Here is a 17,059-nt window from a genome sequence, read left to right as displayed (position 1 = left end):
CTTTCAAATGGTATCAAGAATATGTATATCTTTGCTTCAGGTCCTGAGCTACAGGCAGTTAGATTTGGGTATGTCATTTTAGGCGAAAACTGAAAGCAGTGTCAGATCCATAAGAGGCTAGCTTGAGCAGCAGTGCCAACTATCAGCAGAAAGGAGTAACAAAACTGGTGTTATTGTAACGGCAGCCTTCCATCTCTTCACTATAAGAGAGGGTGAAACAGGGATCGGACCAACACGCAGCATAGCCAGTGCTCAACATGTTTAATTAAACAAAAACAGTGAACACTTACAACGAACAAAATGTGGCAAACCGAAACAGTCCTATCTAGTGCAGAATACAACACAAAGACAGGAAACGACCACCCACAATCCCCAACACAAAACAAGCCACCTATATATGATTCTCAATCAGGGACAACGATTGACAACTGTCTCTGATTGAGAACCATATTAGGCTGAACACAGAAACAGACGAACTAGACACACAACATAGAATTCCCACCCAGCTCACGTCCTGACCAACACTAAACAAGCAAAACACATAAGAACTCTGGTCAGGACGTTACAGTTATCACTTGTTTGGGCGCTATGTTCCCACCATCATCTCACACACGTGCTAAACTGCCACGTAGACAGAGGCTGTATTTTCCTATAAAGCCTGAGACTAACTTTTGTTTGTTGGGCTCTTAACTCTGCACTGTTGTTGAGGTGATTGTTAATCAGCTCCAGATTTGCAAATCGTATAATAAAAACGTGTTGTTGAAGAATCTGCAGTCTCTTCCTTTTGATTAGAATTTCCACGACAAACTTGAGCTGGAATGTGAAGCTAACTGAAGCTGGCTAGCTTTTTAACAGCCTGAGTAGATCTAGATTGCTTCGTATTATATCACTCTTGCCTAGAGAAAGAGGCGAAGCGAAGGGATAACTGGGCCCAGAAACTGTTTTCTCCAGCAGGTGGCGTTTACTTTTTTTTTGCTCACCAAGGGACGATTTTTTGTTTCGCGGTCAATGAGTGTGTCGAATTTGGTTAACAAAAAAAGGTATGGCCTATTAGCTACGAGGGGCTTATTTGATCGAATAGAAGTTATTTGATCGAATAGAAGTTTTGTAATCCTTAGGTTGTTATGAGTGTGCTTATATAAGTAGGAAACATGACATCGCGGCAACTATGGGAACTGATCAAAATGTACATAATGGTTACAAGCAGGAAAATGGGGGAGGGTCATGCTTTCTCATTTTCAGTCAAAGGGAGGGTTAGTATTTTTTTTTAAATCTAGTCCAGGGGAGGGTCATGTAAATGATAACATGTATATATTTCTCAGTGTCTTAGAATTAGTTGTATATTAGACTATACAGTTGAAGTCGGAAGTTTACATACACTTAGGTTGGAGTCATTAAAACTCGTTTTTCAACCACTCCACATTTCTCGTTAATAAACTATTGTTTTGGCAAGTCGGTTAGGACATCTACTTTGTGCATGACACAAGTAATTTTTCCAACAATTGTTTACAGACAGATTATTTCACTTCTAATTCACTGTATCACAATTCCAGTGGGTCAGAAGTTTCCATACACTAAGTTGACTGTACCTTTAAAAAGCTTGGAAAATTCCAGAAAATTATGTCATGGCTTTAGAAGCTTCTGATAGACTAATTGACATCATTTGAGTCAATTGGAGGTGTACCTGTGGATGTATTTCAAGGCCTACCTTCAAACTCAGTGCCTCTTTGCTTGACATCATGGGGAAATCAAAAGAAATCAGCCAAGACCTCAGAAAAAAATTGTAGACCTCCACAAGTCTGGTTCACCCTTGGGAGCAATTTCCAAACGCCTGAAGGTACCACGTTCATCTGTACAAACAATAGTGCGCAAGTATAAACACCATGGGACCACGCAGCCGTCATACCGCTCAGGAAGGGGACGCATTCTGTCTCGTAGAGATGAACGTACTTTGGCCTACAATCCTGACTGTCAGGAGGAATGGGCCACAATTCACCCAACTTATTGTGGGAAGCTTGTGGAAGGCTACCCAAAACGTTTGACCCAAGTTAAACAATTTTAAGGCAATGCTACCAAATACTAATTGAGTGTGTGTAAACTTCTGACCCAATGGGAATGTGATGAAAGAAATAAAAATCCGAAATAAATCATTCTCTCTGCTATTATTCTGACATTTCACATTCTTAAAATAAAAGTGGTGATCCTAACTTACTAGGATTAAATGTCAGGATTTGTGAAAAACTGAGTTTAAATGTATTTGGCTGAGGTGTACGTAAACTTCTGACTTCAACAGTATATCGATTTGTTCCCAATGCAGCCCATCTGATTCTCCACTGGGCGCCCAATATCAATTGCGCCTATAGGCTATTTAGTGTGGTCTCAATCAAATGATCCATAGCCTATAAGCTATGAAGTGCATGCTCGGAGAAGCACAGAGCAAAGTTATATTTCTAAGATAGCTGCTGGAGTGATGTAAATAAAACTAGGCTGCATTACACGCTCAATGGATATTCCAACCCTGGGCTCCTTCCTGCTCTGCTCTTCCTGATCAAAAACGTGTTTGTGTGCTCCTTAATCAATGGCTGTGCTGTGTAGGGGTATGGTGGCAGTTCAGGAGGAGAGTCAAAGGTTTCTTCCGGAAACAATTTTTGATTAGGCCTTGTCCTTAAAAAGGTTAAGTTTGAGAAGGAGAGCGTAAAGATGATAAGGAGGACCAGAGGTCAACTTTGATAGCTTGCGACTGCTATAATTTAATTGATTAAAAACAATGTTTCTTGTCCATGATGTATTTAACCGAGTTTGACTTAGCAATAAGCCAGATTCGAGTAACTTACATTGTGGTGCTGGAACTTGATGGAGCAGCCGTGCACAATCAATTGCAAATGGACAGCTCATGGTAGGCTACTGAAAGTGGGAAAATTCAAATAGGCATAATTCATTTAAACAGTCTTCCTTTTAATTAGACTTTACTAACAACAAGAGGGCTTTGTGTTGGAGCCTATTTCTTCCTATTTAAGAAATAAGAGGTAGGCCTACCTGTTTGACAGACGAAATTAGGCTATAGGCTGCTATATCCATAGATTTGTTGGTAAATTCCTCCACCCACCATGCAATCTCTACCTCCATGTCAGTGAAGGGCTGTTAAATGTAACTCGAATTGAGGGGGTATACCATAGGCCTTCCTTTTATGAAAGAAAATGTCAAAAAGCAGAGGCCTACCCCTTGTTAGCTTAGAAGATTTTGAAGAAAATAAAATGGATCTGATTATATAAATTGATCTATGACAATGCTTTGGTCAGCAATGCTTTGTGCTAGAAACACGGTGTAAAATACCCAGGAAAGACGTGACTCAGAGGGATACGGGGGATATCATTGTTTCATTTCTTTGATATGCCGAGGCTGACTTTGCTTGGGAAGTAATCAATTGATTAAGATATTCAATTTCTGTACAATAGAAGATGTTTAAACCCAGACAGCTTATAAGGGCATAAGGCAAGACCTAGATGCAGAATGGTCAGGCAGGCGGGTACAGAGTCCAGAAAACAGGCAAGGGTCAAAACCAGGAGGACTGGTAAAAGAGAATAGAAAAAAGGCAGGAGCATGGGAAAAACACACTGGTTGACATGGAACATACAAGATGAACTGGCACAGAGAGACAGGAAACGCAGGGATAAATACACCAGGGATAACAAGCGACACCTGGAGGGGGTGCGGACAATAACAAGGACAGGTGAAACTGATCAGGGTGTGAAACACTTGTGACCTACCCTCATTGGGTTAAGCCATGGAAGAAGAGTAGCCAGCAGTTAAAGCTGACATGTTTCTGTGTTGGTTGGCCTACTCTGTCTGGGGTGGAAAGGTTGGCCTAACTTATGAAAGTACCATGTTCAGATTCCTAATGACGTCTTTAATTTTTTGCAAACAGGGACAGTTTAGATGCAAACAAGACACACCGATTTGGCATTGGAGAAATATGTTAAGATGAACACACAGGCATATCTATTTATCCATCCATTGTTAGCCTTTAATTTTGGTAATGTATTAAAAAGAGATTCCGCTAATATGTAGAATTACGTAGAATGGCATGACATTTTTTATAAGAAGCTAAAACGATGATGATAGTTTCATGCAATTCCTTTACTATATAGGGGATCTTTCCTCTCCTGCTCTTGTCCACGGCAGAGTATGTGAGCGGAGTTGAGCGGTTGGAAATCCCGCTCATCACTCATGGAGCTGCGCTTAGCTCCAGTGCTCCATGTTCTCTACTACCACTCTGATTTTAAAAAACGCTCCAAGCTCACAGGAACAATACTCCTGCTCCAAATTCGCTACATTCATTAAAATCACTATTGAATCAACATCCATCTATTTTTGTGACTACCTGGACCTACCAATTGGTTTTACAGTATTGAAACCAAACCATATGGATTTGAATGAAAAGTATTTGAATAAACATGAAAAGGTTAATGTAAGAAGCGAACATAATTTCAGACTACATGTCATATTAAACAGTATATAAACACTCTAAATAGGGCAGGAGCTAGACAGGGAGCCTAACAAAGAACGAAAATTAATTATTTAGGCTATATTATTTCAATTATTTCAAGGCCTACAAAGAAATACATTGAAGCATTTGCGAGTACGAGATAATAAAAATGAATAACTGCCCAGAATCGGCCCAAGTACATCGGGCCGTTTCCGTCTACCGGAATTCAGCCAACATTGCCCGCATCTCACCAGAATCCCCCAGAAGAGGCCCAATGCAATTTTTAAATAAATGTATACAAAATTACCCTATTTAGTATTTTTTAATATTACTATTATACATTTTATACATTTTTTTTTTATACATTTTATACATTTATATATATATTATACATTTATATATATATTTTTTTATACATTTTATACATTATACAAAAAAACACAACAAAAAAAACATTTTGTTTCGGAGGAAATACAATACACCTGGTGACCGTGTCAGCGTGCCTGAGTCGTTACAGCGCGCTGGGACAAGGTCATTCCGTCAGGCCAAACCCTTCCCTAACTCGGACTACTCTGGACCAATTGTGCGTCGACTCATCGGTCTCCCGGTCGCGGCCAAGTACGGGTCGAACCAGCATCTGTAGCAACGCAGTTTGCACTACGATGCAGTGTCTTAGACCGCTGCACCACTCGGGAGGATTCATCCACAACGTTTTTAAAGCTGATCAATTGCACAAAGTATCAAAATACTACAAATACTTTCATTTAAATGTTAATTGTATTTTTTGATCACATAAACAATGAGAAAATATGGAAAAATTTATTATGAAATGTTAATTATATAAAGCAGCCCGTGTATTCATCTTCTAGAGAGTAGCCCCAATTCGCCCGAGCCCCAAGTAATACATTTAGGTCAGATAATTATCACCGGAAATCGGCCTGAGCGCCAAGTAATATATACATTTGCATTTACATTACATTTACATTTAAGTCATTTAGCAGACGCTCTTATCCAGAGCGACTTACAAATTGGTGCATTCACCTTATGACATCCAGTGGAACAGCCACTTTACAATAGTGCATCTAGATCTTTTAAGGGGGGGGGGGCAGAAGGATTGCTTTATCCTATCCTAGGTATTCCTTGAAGAGGTGGGGTTTCAGGTGTCTCCGGAAGGTGGTGATTGACTCCGCTGTCCTGGCGTCGTGAGGGAGTTTGTTCCACCATTGGGGTGCCAGAGCAGCGAACAGTTTTGACTGGGCTGAGCGGGAACTGTACTTACTCAGTGGTAGGGAGGCGAGCAGGCCAGAGGTGGATGAACGCAGTGCCCTTGTTTGGGTGTAGGGCCTGAGCAGAGCCTGAAGGTACTGAGGTGCCGTTCCCCTCACAGCTCCGTAGGCAAGCACCATGGTCTTGTAGCGGATGCGAGCTTCAACTGGAAGCCAGTGGAGAGAGCGGAGGAGCGGGGTGACGTGAGAGAACTTGGGAAGGTTGAACACCAGACGGGCTGCGGCGTTCTGGATGAGTTGTAGGGGTTTAATGGCACAGGCCGGGAGCCCAGCCAACAGCGAGTTGCAGTAATCCAGACGGGAGATGACAAGTGCCTGGATTAGGACCTGCGCCGCTTCCTGTGTGAGGCAGGGTCGTACTCTGCGGATGTTGTAGAGCATGAACCTACAGGAACGGGCCACCGCCTTGATGTTAGTTGAGAACGACAGGGTGTTGTCCAGGATCACGCCAAGGTTCTTAGCGCTCTGGGAGGAGGACACAATGGAGTTGTCAACCGTGATGGCGAGATCATGGAACGGGCAGTCCTTCCCCGGGAGGAAGAGCAGCTCCGTCTTGCCGAGGTTCAGCTTGAGGTGGTGATCCGTCATCCACACTGATATGTCTGCCAGACATGCAGAGATGCGATTCGCCACCTGGTCATCAGAAGGGGGAAAGGAGAAGATTAATTGTGTGTCGTCTGCATAGCAATGATAGGAGAGACCATGTGAGGTTATGACAGAGCCAAGTGACTTGGTGTATAGCGAGAATAGGAGAGGGCCTAGAACAGAGCCCTGGGGGACACCAGTGGTGAGAGCGCGTGGTGAGGAGACAGATTCTCGCCACGCCACCTGGTAGGAGCGACCTGTCAGGTAGGACGCAATCCAAGCGTGGGCCGCGCCGGAGATGCCCAACTCGGAGAGGGTGGAGAGGAGGATCTGATGGTTCACAGTATCGAAGGCAGCCGATAGGTCTAGAAGGATGAGAGCAGAGGAGAGAGAGTTAGCTTTAGCAGTGCGGAGCGCCTCCGTGATACAGAGAAGAGCAGTCTCAGTTGAGTGACTAGTCTTGAAACCTGACTGATTTGGATCAAGAAGGTCATTCTGAGAGAGATAGCAGGAGAGCTGGCCAAGGACGGCACGTTCAAGAGTTTTGGAGAGAAAAGAAAGAAGGGATACTGGTCTGTAGTTGTTGACATCGGAGGGATCGAGTGTAGGTTTTTTCAGAAGGGGTGCAACTCTCGCTCTCTTGAAGACGGAAGGGACGTAGCCAGCGGTCAAGGATGAGTTGATGAGCGAGGTGAGGTAAGGGAGAAGGTCTCCGGAAATGGTCTGGAGAAGAGAGGAGGGGATAGGGTCAAGCGGGCAGGTTGTTGGGCGGCCGGCCGTCACAAGACGCGAGATTTCATCTGGAGAGAGAGGGGAGAAAGAGGTCAGAGCACAGGGTAGGGCAGTGTGAGCAGAACCAGCGGTGTCGTTTGACTTAGCAAACGAGGATCGGATGTCGTCGACCTTCTTTTCGAAATGGTTGACGAAGTCGTCTGCAGAGAGGGAGGAGGGGGGGGGAGGGGGAGGAGGATTCAGGAGGGAGGAGAAGGTGGCAAAGAGCTTCCTAGGGTTAGAGGCAGATGCTTGGAATTTAGAGTGGTAGAAAGTGGCTTTAGCAGCAGAGACAGAAGAGGAAAATGTAGAGAGGAGGGAGTGAAAGGATGCCAGGTCCGCAGGGAGGCGAGTTTTCCTCCATTTCCGCTCGGCTGCCCGGAGCCCTGTTTGGGCCAGATAACTCACACCGGAATCGCCCCGAGCTCAATCCCCGCATCCTAGCCATAAGTAATACTGCCAAAGGCGGCCCAGACTCGGGCCACATGATGTCAGCCGAGTCTGACTCTCAGCCGGAATCGGCCCAGATCAACTGTGCTAGCTGGGGATGGCCTGAAGAGCAGGCCAGCAGTGGAGAATATCCTCTCCACACTTGCAGAGCCTCTGGGGATGCTAAACATGCATTTGGCCACTCTTGCCAGGCTGGGCAGTAATGCAGAGTTGTTTTTTATATTTCTATAGGTAGGCCTAAAGGTTTTCTGGCAAAATAACCCAATCAAAACGGAAAGCTCCTTGAACGTGGGAATGTGGCAGACCTATTGGGCAAAAATCAATTATGGCCTATTTTAAAGATAATAGAACAAAAATGAACGAAAAGTTTAAGAGATCTGATTTGTTGTTTATAAACACTTCGCTACGATGACACCTTTAGTCATCTACCCACCTCGTTCCTTACTTTTAGCATGTGCACGAGGTAAGTACACCATCATACTTTTGGGATAAGTGTATTTTCAGATTTCACATTGATTCTTTAGTTGTGGATTTTTTATGTAGCCAGTGTGTAACAACTGCCATATCCTGTGCGTAGAACAACGCCATCCGGTCTATAACCTAACAGTTTAGTACCATACCAGCAGGTGGCATCCAAGACTTACACATAACAGCGGACATTACATCACTGCACTCCCTCTCCTGCTCTTGGTCCTCATCTTTGTAAGTCAACTTAATTTAGCACCTGTGTGTTTTATCAGTTTCTTTATGAAAATATTTAGCAAACTCCATGACAGTAGCTAAAGCATGGAGCTATTAGCAGCACACAAGTAGACTACAAATGCATGCTGGGGAGGGCATGCCCTGAGCTCCTAAAGTGAGACCAACAGGACTGAAATTGGAGCGGGCGAGAAGGCCTAAGCTCCAGCCTTTGGGAATCTCGCTCCATGCTTCAGTCAAATTGGCCAAGCTCAGCTCCTCACTCTGCTACAAACTCCGCTCACATACTTTGGTCCAGGTGGTCTGTGCACTCACAAGCTTCTGGCCCGCAGCCATGTGTGCTAGCTAAATTACGGCATTGCCATACCGCGTTGCCATGTAGTGCTTACAAGATGAAGAACAGTTTCTAATCCTGTGTAACAGTATAACTTTACGTCGTCCCCTCGCCCCGGGCGCGAACCAGGGACCCTCTGCACACATCAACGACGGTCGCCCACGAAGTCAGCAGCAACCAGTGATCCGGGTCAACAGCATCAATGTAACAGTATGACTTTAAACCGTCCCCTCGCCCCGACACGGGCGCGAACCAGGGACCCTCTGCACACATCAACGACGGTCGCCCACGAAGCATCGTTACCCATCGCTCCACAAAGCACACGGCCCTTGCAAAGCAAGGGGCAACACTACTTAAGTCTCAGAGCAAGTGACGTAACTGATTGAAATGCTACTAGCGCATACCCGCTAACTAGCTAGCCATTTCACATCCGTTACACCTGCATATCTAAGGCTCTAGTCTGTCCAAGAAGTGATAGTAAACGTAGACATGTAGACATGTTCTCTGCTATCCACTTAGTTTTAATTATTATTTTGGGTATAGGGGAGAGTCACTTTTTTAAAAGTGTTCAGGGAGGGTTTAGGTCAAATATATTTTGCTGAAGGGAGGGCCATCCATTTTCATTTCAGAGAGATCCGATTTTGTCCATATAACCCTGATTATAAATACCGTTCACTCCCTTGAGAAAAAACACTTTATATCGGAGTTGTGCCTGTTAACACCCGTATCTGCTTATCTCCCATTGGCTAGAATGGTCCAACCTGATCTTGCCTCCTCCCGACTGCCTTCCATTTTTGATTACATTTATCTTCATTGTTACAGCGGCCACTTGAGTGTCTGGTCAATATAACGGATAATCTGTGACTCTGGTTACTAGATAATTCAATGACACCAGGTAAACAATGCCCCCCTCAGGCAGAAAGTGTTATATTAAGAAGTGGGACTCGTGTCCCTGGCTGGCTGCTACTCAAAGATATCTTATTAGGTCATAGATCAAATTCCCTGCAATAAACTTACAAATATACTGAGTATACTAAACATTAGGAACACCTTACTAATATTAAGCTGCATGGACTATACAAGGTGTCGAAAGCGTTCCATGGGGATGCTGTCCCATGTTGACTCCAAAGCTTCCCAAAGTTATTTCAAATTGGCTGGATGTCCTTTAGCTGGATGTCTCCCAAATGTTGTAGCAATGCAGAGGGCTCTGTATAGCCTATATAAACACAAATGTTGATACCTTGACAACAGTCCTGTGCTACTGTGCGAAGTGCAAGAAGTATGAATGCCCTGAATTCTGCAGAGGCCGTATCACTATAAATGCTGCACGGCCAATGCAGACCTCAGATTGATCATGCAGCGTGTTTTACAAAATTTGGGAGGAGCAAGGCATCACCATACAGAGCTTGATTTGGCATCTGCAAGACGAGACTCTGCAATTGAGTCACACCCTCCATACGGAGCCTCCGGATCGCATTACCAGATAAAGCATAAAAGGCTCTGCATGGTCAATCCAGCATCTGCAGTGGCTATACAGCATTTACTGTGATGCGGCCTTCACAGAAGTCTGATCATTCATACTTTTTGCACTTAGCAGAGCACAGCTGTTATGAAGGAAGTTGTCAGGGAAGTGACTTTGTTTATACAGGACCACCCGCACCCACCTACAGTCAACCAATCATGTCAATGCGGACCCCTCCACATTATTACAACACTTGCGAAGCTCGATTTGGCCTCTGCAAGCCTCCAGAGGATCCACAATAGCGGCAAACCCCATATGGAGCCTCCAGATCGCATAAATTGGCTTTCAATTTGTTTTTTACAGAGCGTCTTTGCAATCTACACTTATAACATCTTGTTCTAGGGTCGCAAGTAATATCACCACACCGGCACCCAACATGAGTACAGGCACTTATTTCACCTTTTTTTGTAATCAAGCACTGATTTCAACTATAGGATTAGGGTTAGTAATTTTATCCTACTCCTCTTTCTTTGACCCAAGGTGCAGGAGCCCGCCTCCGGGTAGCTCCAGCTCAATTCTGAGTGAACCCACAGTGGTTTTCTTTTGCCCCAGGGCTAAGGCAAATCATCAAAATCAAATGTATCTATAAAGCCCTTCTTACATCAGATGATTTCTCCAAGTACTGTACAGAAACCCAGCCTAAAACGCCAAACAGCAAGCAATGCACGGTGGCTAGGAAAAACTCCCTAGAAAGAACTGCAAGAACTGGCCTATTAATTCAAGGAGCGACAGTGACACCCTGTGGTAGACATTTTTCTTAATTTCTCCTGGATGGAAATTTACCGCTTATCTTTTTTCACCTCTGCCATATTTTACTCTTTCCACTATCATGATTCAAACTATATAATAATAGTAGTTGCGTGGAATACAGAGGGGAGGAAAGGATGGCCGAGGGCAGTATCAGAGGAGCGCACGTACCTGTTCATTGCTACGCTACCCCCATGTGTGGTATCACATTGAGCATAATTAAAAGCGGGGGAAATCAACGGTTTTGTGATTATTAAGTGGCATGGATATCATAAAATGAATTGGTAAATAAAAAAAGACGCAGTAGTCGAGGGTGATTGCCCAACTACGCACGTGCTTCTTCTGTATCCGCAGTCACATGACATTACTTCCTGGATCACATTTGTTTGTGCAGCGGCCAAAAACATGTTTTATTGTTATTGCAGGCAATAACAAACGGAATCTTCCAGCAAAATATGACTGAAGGAGAAACGGCGTTAAATAAAATATAAGGATATAGCTAAACAAGTCAATTAAATCAATAGATATACATTTTCGCCAATATCTTGACAGATTGCGGCAACGTCTTCGGTCGATAACAGATAAATATCCTGGCTACTGTTATCTATGTCGTTATTAGCTTGCTAGCTGGTTGCATGTGTGTTATATTTGGCGATAAATATATAACTGAAATCTATAAACAACTGGCTAGCTAGACAATGACAACCTCGATACAGACATAACATCTAACATTTTTTTTAATTTTTTTTTGCTAGGAAGCTACTGTAGCTTGCTACTAGTAGCGAACCAAGTCAGCAGAATATAGCTAACGTTAGCTAGACAGCCTCCGAAATAACGGGAAACAGGTTGTTGGCAAACTGTTGTGTCAGTAGAAAGGTTTTCTATTTGAACTAAGCAGGACATACAGAATTGCTGTGGAAAAAAAATGTCAAAATACACAAATTTTCCGGAACCAGGCGACGACCACAACCCTTTCCAGGTGATATGATAGGCGATCGTAAAATACTTTACTTAGCTACTGTTATTGTATTCATTTTTTTAGGTAACGTTACAATGTTGGTGAAAAAATGCATGTTTCGCCAGTTGCACTGTAACGTAATGGCAGACGTGCTGTTACACATTACATGTGATGTTGCTGTTTTCTCCAATGCTCTAACCCAGGCTAATGATATATCTAGTAGCTGAAAATGTGTTTGTGTACAAAGGGCTCATTGAATGAAATAGAACATATTGATACTTACGTGGTCAAGGTAACGTCCTAAATGGGCCCCTATTCCCTAGTAGAGCACTATTTTGATTCTACGGTTCAATGTAGTGCACCATATAGGGCCATTTAGGACGTCACCTATATAATTAGAAATGATAATGAAATATTAATATATGAATAGTAATAGGATCTCTGACATTTATTTTATGATGTTCTGTCAGTGATGTTTATCTTGTCTGTGTGTCAGGACCCTGCAGTGACTCAACACAGCAGCAACACTGAGTATGCCACACTGGATCTTTACAACCCATTTGACAATAAAAATGGGGTAAGAGATGTGTAGTTAGCTACGTGTTTGTGTCAGAATATGAATGCTTTGGAGATTCAGTATATGCAGTAATAGTAATGCAGTATGGTAATAATGCATACAGGAGTATATATGCTAGCTGTATGGCATCATGTATGGCAGAGTAGCAGGAATGCTACTACATTCCAAGCAATTGGACATGGTTACATGCCACGATGCTCCACTCCCATACAGAGTTGTTTGGACATATGCTCTATAGCCACTCTTTGCTTGTGGTCATTATAAACGTTATTGGTAATTATATAGGTTGATTTCTTGTCGTAATCCACTCTCTAGCCCCCACCACCAGCCTATGCAGCAACTGCACCATCCGCCCCCCAACCTGTTGTTCCTGCAACAACCCCACCCAGTAGGACTACACCCACAGAGCCCCGCAACTATGGCACCTCCTTCACCCCCCAGGTACTTGTTCCATATGTATTAGACAATTATCAGGAGTCACCTGTGCAGGTTGTAGAATTAACTTCATACAGCTAGAAATAATACTCATAGACAAGCAACTCATATTTCTGTATGATAATTACATTTCCTGATGTTTATTTACTAGCTTGACATGGAGCACCTGAACTTATCAGACTAATTTCTACGAAATCAAGTTCAACTTCTGTATTTCTACTAAGGTACATGGAGCTATATTCAGCTCTGCATTAAAGCCTGACGTTTTCCTTCTCTCTGTTTCTTTAGCAGACCGCGGTCAATGCCACCACAGCAGAGCTCCTGAGGAAGCAGGAAGAACTTGAGAAGAAAGCCCGCGAGCTGGAGAGGAGGGAGAGGGAGCTGGACTCGCACGCCCTCGGCCCTGGAGCCAGTAAGAGAGGGAGATGGTGGTCGTAATGATGATGATAGAGATTGGTTCGAGAGAAAAAAAGTGGATACATGAGTCTGATAGGAAATGATTGAGGGGTGGGGGGAGGGTGTTAATAAAGGAAGGATTGGATTACCGTATACTGGTTCCTAACTGCACATGTAACATTGGGAAACAAAGATTGCTCCCATTGCTGAATCATTTGAAGTAACACTCTCTTCCCCCATCTCTCTGTCAGCTCGTCAGAATAACTGGCCTCCCCTGCCCTCTTTCTGCCCTGTGGGACCCTGCTTCTACCAAGACATCAACATGGAGATCAGCCAGAGCTTCCAACGCACTGTCTCCATCATGTATTACTACTGGATGTGTAAGTTTCCCTGTCTGTGCCTGGCTGTCTGTCTGGTGAAGTCATCTGTAACACTTCCATGAAAGAATGATGATTAGAATAATGCTTAGATTAAATGTTTTATGAAAATGTTAAGCACTTTAAGAATGTTACCTAATACTTAATGACACTGTTAAAACGTAGAGATTTCTCAAATTAATTTACACCAATTTGGAAGTGATACATTAATCACAAGGTGTACCTGTGTGCGTTCAATGTAACTATCTCTTTATCCCTTTCCCTTCCAATGCAACTTTAAAGTGCTCTAGTATCCAAACTACAGTTCTGACCTCCCTACCTTTCTCTTCTTATTTTGCCTACATACCTATCCATCCCTCCATCTCTGGTCTGCATTTCTGTCACCTACCTTATCTCATTTCTTTACCCCCTTTTCTCATCCTTTCCCCCTTCATCTACTCTTCACTTCCTTTCTCCCCATCACGTTTCATGCTCTCATTCACTCCCCTCTCTCACTCCCTTGCTCTCCCTCCTCACTTCACCCATCCTACACTCTTCCTTTTGTCTTCATTCTCTCCCCCTCTCCTAGTCACAGCCTGCACACTGGTGTTTAACTTAATGTCCTGCCTGAGTCTGTTCTGTGTGGACACTTCTGGTGGTGTTGGGCTGGGCCTGGCCATCCTCTGGGTCCTCCTATTCACCCCCTGCTCATTTGTCTGTTGGTACAGGCCTGTGTACAAAGCCTTCAGGTGCGTACTATTGCACATTTCCAATTTAGGGGCTTGTCATTACAAAACGGACATGATATATTTAGGTTCCTTCTTTATATCAGGTTATAGTGAACGTATGAATGCATTTTTTTTCTTTCAGGAGTGACAGCTCCTTCAACTTCTTCGCCTTCTTCTTCATTTTTTTCGTCCAAGTGATCTTCTACGTCATCATGACCATTGGCATTCCTGGTTGGGGTTTCAGGTATGTGCCACAAACAAGCCAACCATGTTACAATTACTATATCTTTACCTTTACTGTATTACATCTCCTATACAGTACATTCCTCATACACCTATCCTTCACACTCCCCCTGTCTCTATTTGTCTTTTTTCTTTGTGACTGTCTCTCTCTCCTTCCCTCCCTGTCTCTGTTCCACTCAGTGGCTGGATTGTGAGTCTGGCTGCTCTGAAGACTAGCGTGCCTGTTGGTGTGATCATGATGCTCAATTCCATCCTATTCACTGCCCAGGCTGCCATGGGGGTCGTCTTGCTCAAGCGGGTAAACCTGAAATGAAGGCGAGGGGAATTTAGCCAGTTTTAACTAGGCTTAAGGGTATTGTATTGGGGCCTCCCGGGTGGCGCAGTGGTCTAGGGCACTGCATCGCAGTACTAGCTGTGCCACCAGAGTCTCTGGGTTCGCGCCCAGGCTCTGTCGCAGCCGGCCGCGACCGGGAGGTCCGTGGGGCGACGCACAATTGGCCTAGCGTCGTCCGGGTTATGGAGGGTTTGGCCGGTAGGGATATCCTTGTTCCAGCGACTCCTGTGGCGGGCCGGGCGCAGTGCGCGCTAACCAAGGCGGCCAGGTGCACGGTGTTTCCTCCGACACATTGGTGCGGCTGGCTTCCGGGTTGGAGGCGTGCTGTGTTAAGAAGCAGTGCGGCTTGGTTGGGTTGTGCTTCGGAGGACGCATGGCTTTCGACCTTCGTCTCTCCCGAGCCCGTACGGGAGTTGTAGTGATGAGACAAGATAGTAATTACTAGCGATTGGATACCACGAAAATTGGGGGGAAAAGGGGATAAAAAAAAGGGTATTGTATGCTAGGGCAAATCAGGACAGTGTGGAGTAATTACAGTAGGTAGACAATGGTTTGGAATTAGGTACAACATGGGGGAGGAAGGAATAGGATGAGGCTAAAAAGGCTACAGCATATACATCTAGCTTCTCACATTTTTTTTCATCTTGACCCAGTATGTCAATAAACATTTAGAATCGTCCACAGAACTTAGAGTAATTGTTTTGAATTTTCAGAGTATTATTTACAGTGTTGTTTTCAGATTGATGGCGAGTATGGTGTTGAGGTATGGGCAATTCCACGGCAACAGTGATACTGAGACTAAGATTCTTCACTCTAAAAAGGAATGTCAAACAAAAAGTTAAACAACCATGGAACTCTATGCACTAGGACTACTTTTAACAATTTCCATTGAATAAAACACAGTGTAGATGCAAAGTTTGGTAACAATATAACAGTTTGTGCTGTCATTCTGTTACCAAACTTTGCATCTGCGCTATTCCTGTAAAATGTTTAGTGGAAATTGTTAAAAGTAGTCCTTGTTCATAGTATGGTTTGTTTAACTTTGCAATCATTGTCTTTAGTTTGACATACATATTAAAGTGAAAACTGAGTCTGTGTCACTCTGTTACTGTGGAATTGCCCATATGTATCATGTATTAAAGCCTGTCTTCCTCTCCCCTCCAGGTCCACTCTCTGTACAGGCAGACCGGTGCCAGCTTCGTGAAGGCTCAGGCTGAGTTTGCCACTGGAGTGATGTCCAATCAGGCTGTACGCCAGGCAGCTGCCAGCGCCACTGCTTCTGCAGCTCAGGGGGCCTTTACTGGTGCTGCTCGATAGAGAGAGGGAAGGCAAGCAAGTAGGGCAAGGGAGCTGGTAGAGAGCGAGAGAGGAGTAGGTACAGTATGTATGAGGGTGTACACTACAAAAGAAGTAGGCAAGACTCAGGTGTTTTGATAAATTGTTACATCAAAGTAGGTGAAAGGGGTGGGACTTGAGTTTGTGATGGATGCACAGAAGTGATGCTCCATATTCAACACTTAATTAACAGCCGAACGGTTCAATTATCTGTGGCCAATGCTATTATGGTTGTTAAAGTGAGCTCTAAAAAGTCAATTGTCTTGATATCCCAAATGAGAATGCCTACCTATTTACACACACTATCTTTGCCAAAATCACAACTGTAAATGAGAAAAACACGTTGTTTTGGGTTGTAATATTATTGCTATTATTATGTTATGTTGATGCTGTATTTGGTTGTCATGGTTGCCATTGTTCTTTCTTGGTTTGAATAAAAATCAGTTGATACGCTCAATATTTTCTACTTCCCTTTGGTCACTTCACCAATACAGTATCATTAGTCATGTCAGTAGCCTAACCTAATAGTGTATGTGTAGGCCTATTACGTCTAAGACTAATATGGGCAGAGCGTGTTATTCAGTGTTGTATATAATGTAGCGTTTCTGAAAACCTCTTCAATGGACTGATAAAGATGTACTTTAGTCTTCCCTACAGACTCCTGGGAAACTACATCAATGATGCATCCTTTTAGTCATCATTTCTGTTATTTCTGTAACTTGTGTTTAATATACTGAACAAAAATATAAACGCAACATGTAAAGTGTTGGTCCCATGTTTCTTGAGCTGAAATAAAAGATTCCAGATATGTTCCATT

General features: G+C 43.6%; 1 protein-coding gene across 4 annotated transcripts; it reads left to right on the top strand.

The window, feature by feature from the left end:
* The first annotated feature begins 11,219 nt into the window (after positions 1 to 11,219).
* Positions 11,220 to 17,055, top strand: LOC129819501 (secretory carrier-associated membrane protein 3-like). 4 transcript variants are annotated; one of them, XM_055875816.1, is made up of 9 exons: positions 11,220 to 11,859; positions 12,335 to 12,415; positions 12,731 to 12,856; positions 13,139 to 13,262; positions 13,498 to 13,626; positions 14,192 to 14,351; positions 14,473 to 14,574; positions 14,754 to 14,888; positions 16,072 to 16,153. In XM_055875816.1, the coding sequence occupies exons 1-8, from the start codon at positions 11,806 to 11,808 to the stop codon at positions 14,884 to 14,886; spliced, it is 909 nt and encodes a 302-aa protein (XP_055731791.1). In that variant the 5' UTR covers positions 11,220 to 11,805; the 3' UTR covers positions 14,887 to 14,888; positions 16,072 to 16,153. The 4 variants fall into 4 exon arrangements, with proteins under 4 accessions (XP_055731791.1, XP_055731789.1, XP_055731787.1 ...); XM_055875814.1 differs by having other exon boundaries at positions 11,221 to 11,859; positions 13,142 to 13,262; positions 14,754 to 14,871; positions 16,072 to 17,055; XM_055875812.1 differs by having other exon boundaries at positions 11,221 to 11,859; positions 14,754 to 14,871; positions 16,072 to 17,055.
* The last annotated feature ends 4 nt before the right edge of the window (positions 17,056 to 17,059 follow it).

Source organism: Salvelinus fontinalis, chromosome 22 (assembly GCF_029448725.1).
Source record: "Salvelinus fontinalis isolate EN_2023a chromosome 22, ASM2944872v1, whole genome shotgun sequence".
Classification (NCBI taxonomy): Eukaryota; Metazoa; Chordata; class Actinopteri; order Salmoniformes; family Salmonidae; genus Salvelinus; species Salvelinus fontinalis.
Note: the sequence above shows the minus strand (reverse complement) of the source record. Positions and strands in the feature narration are given on the sequence as shown.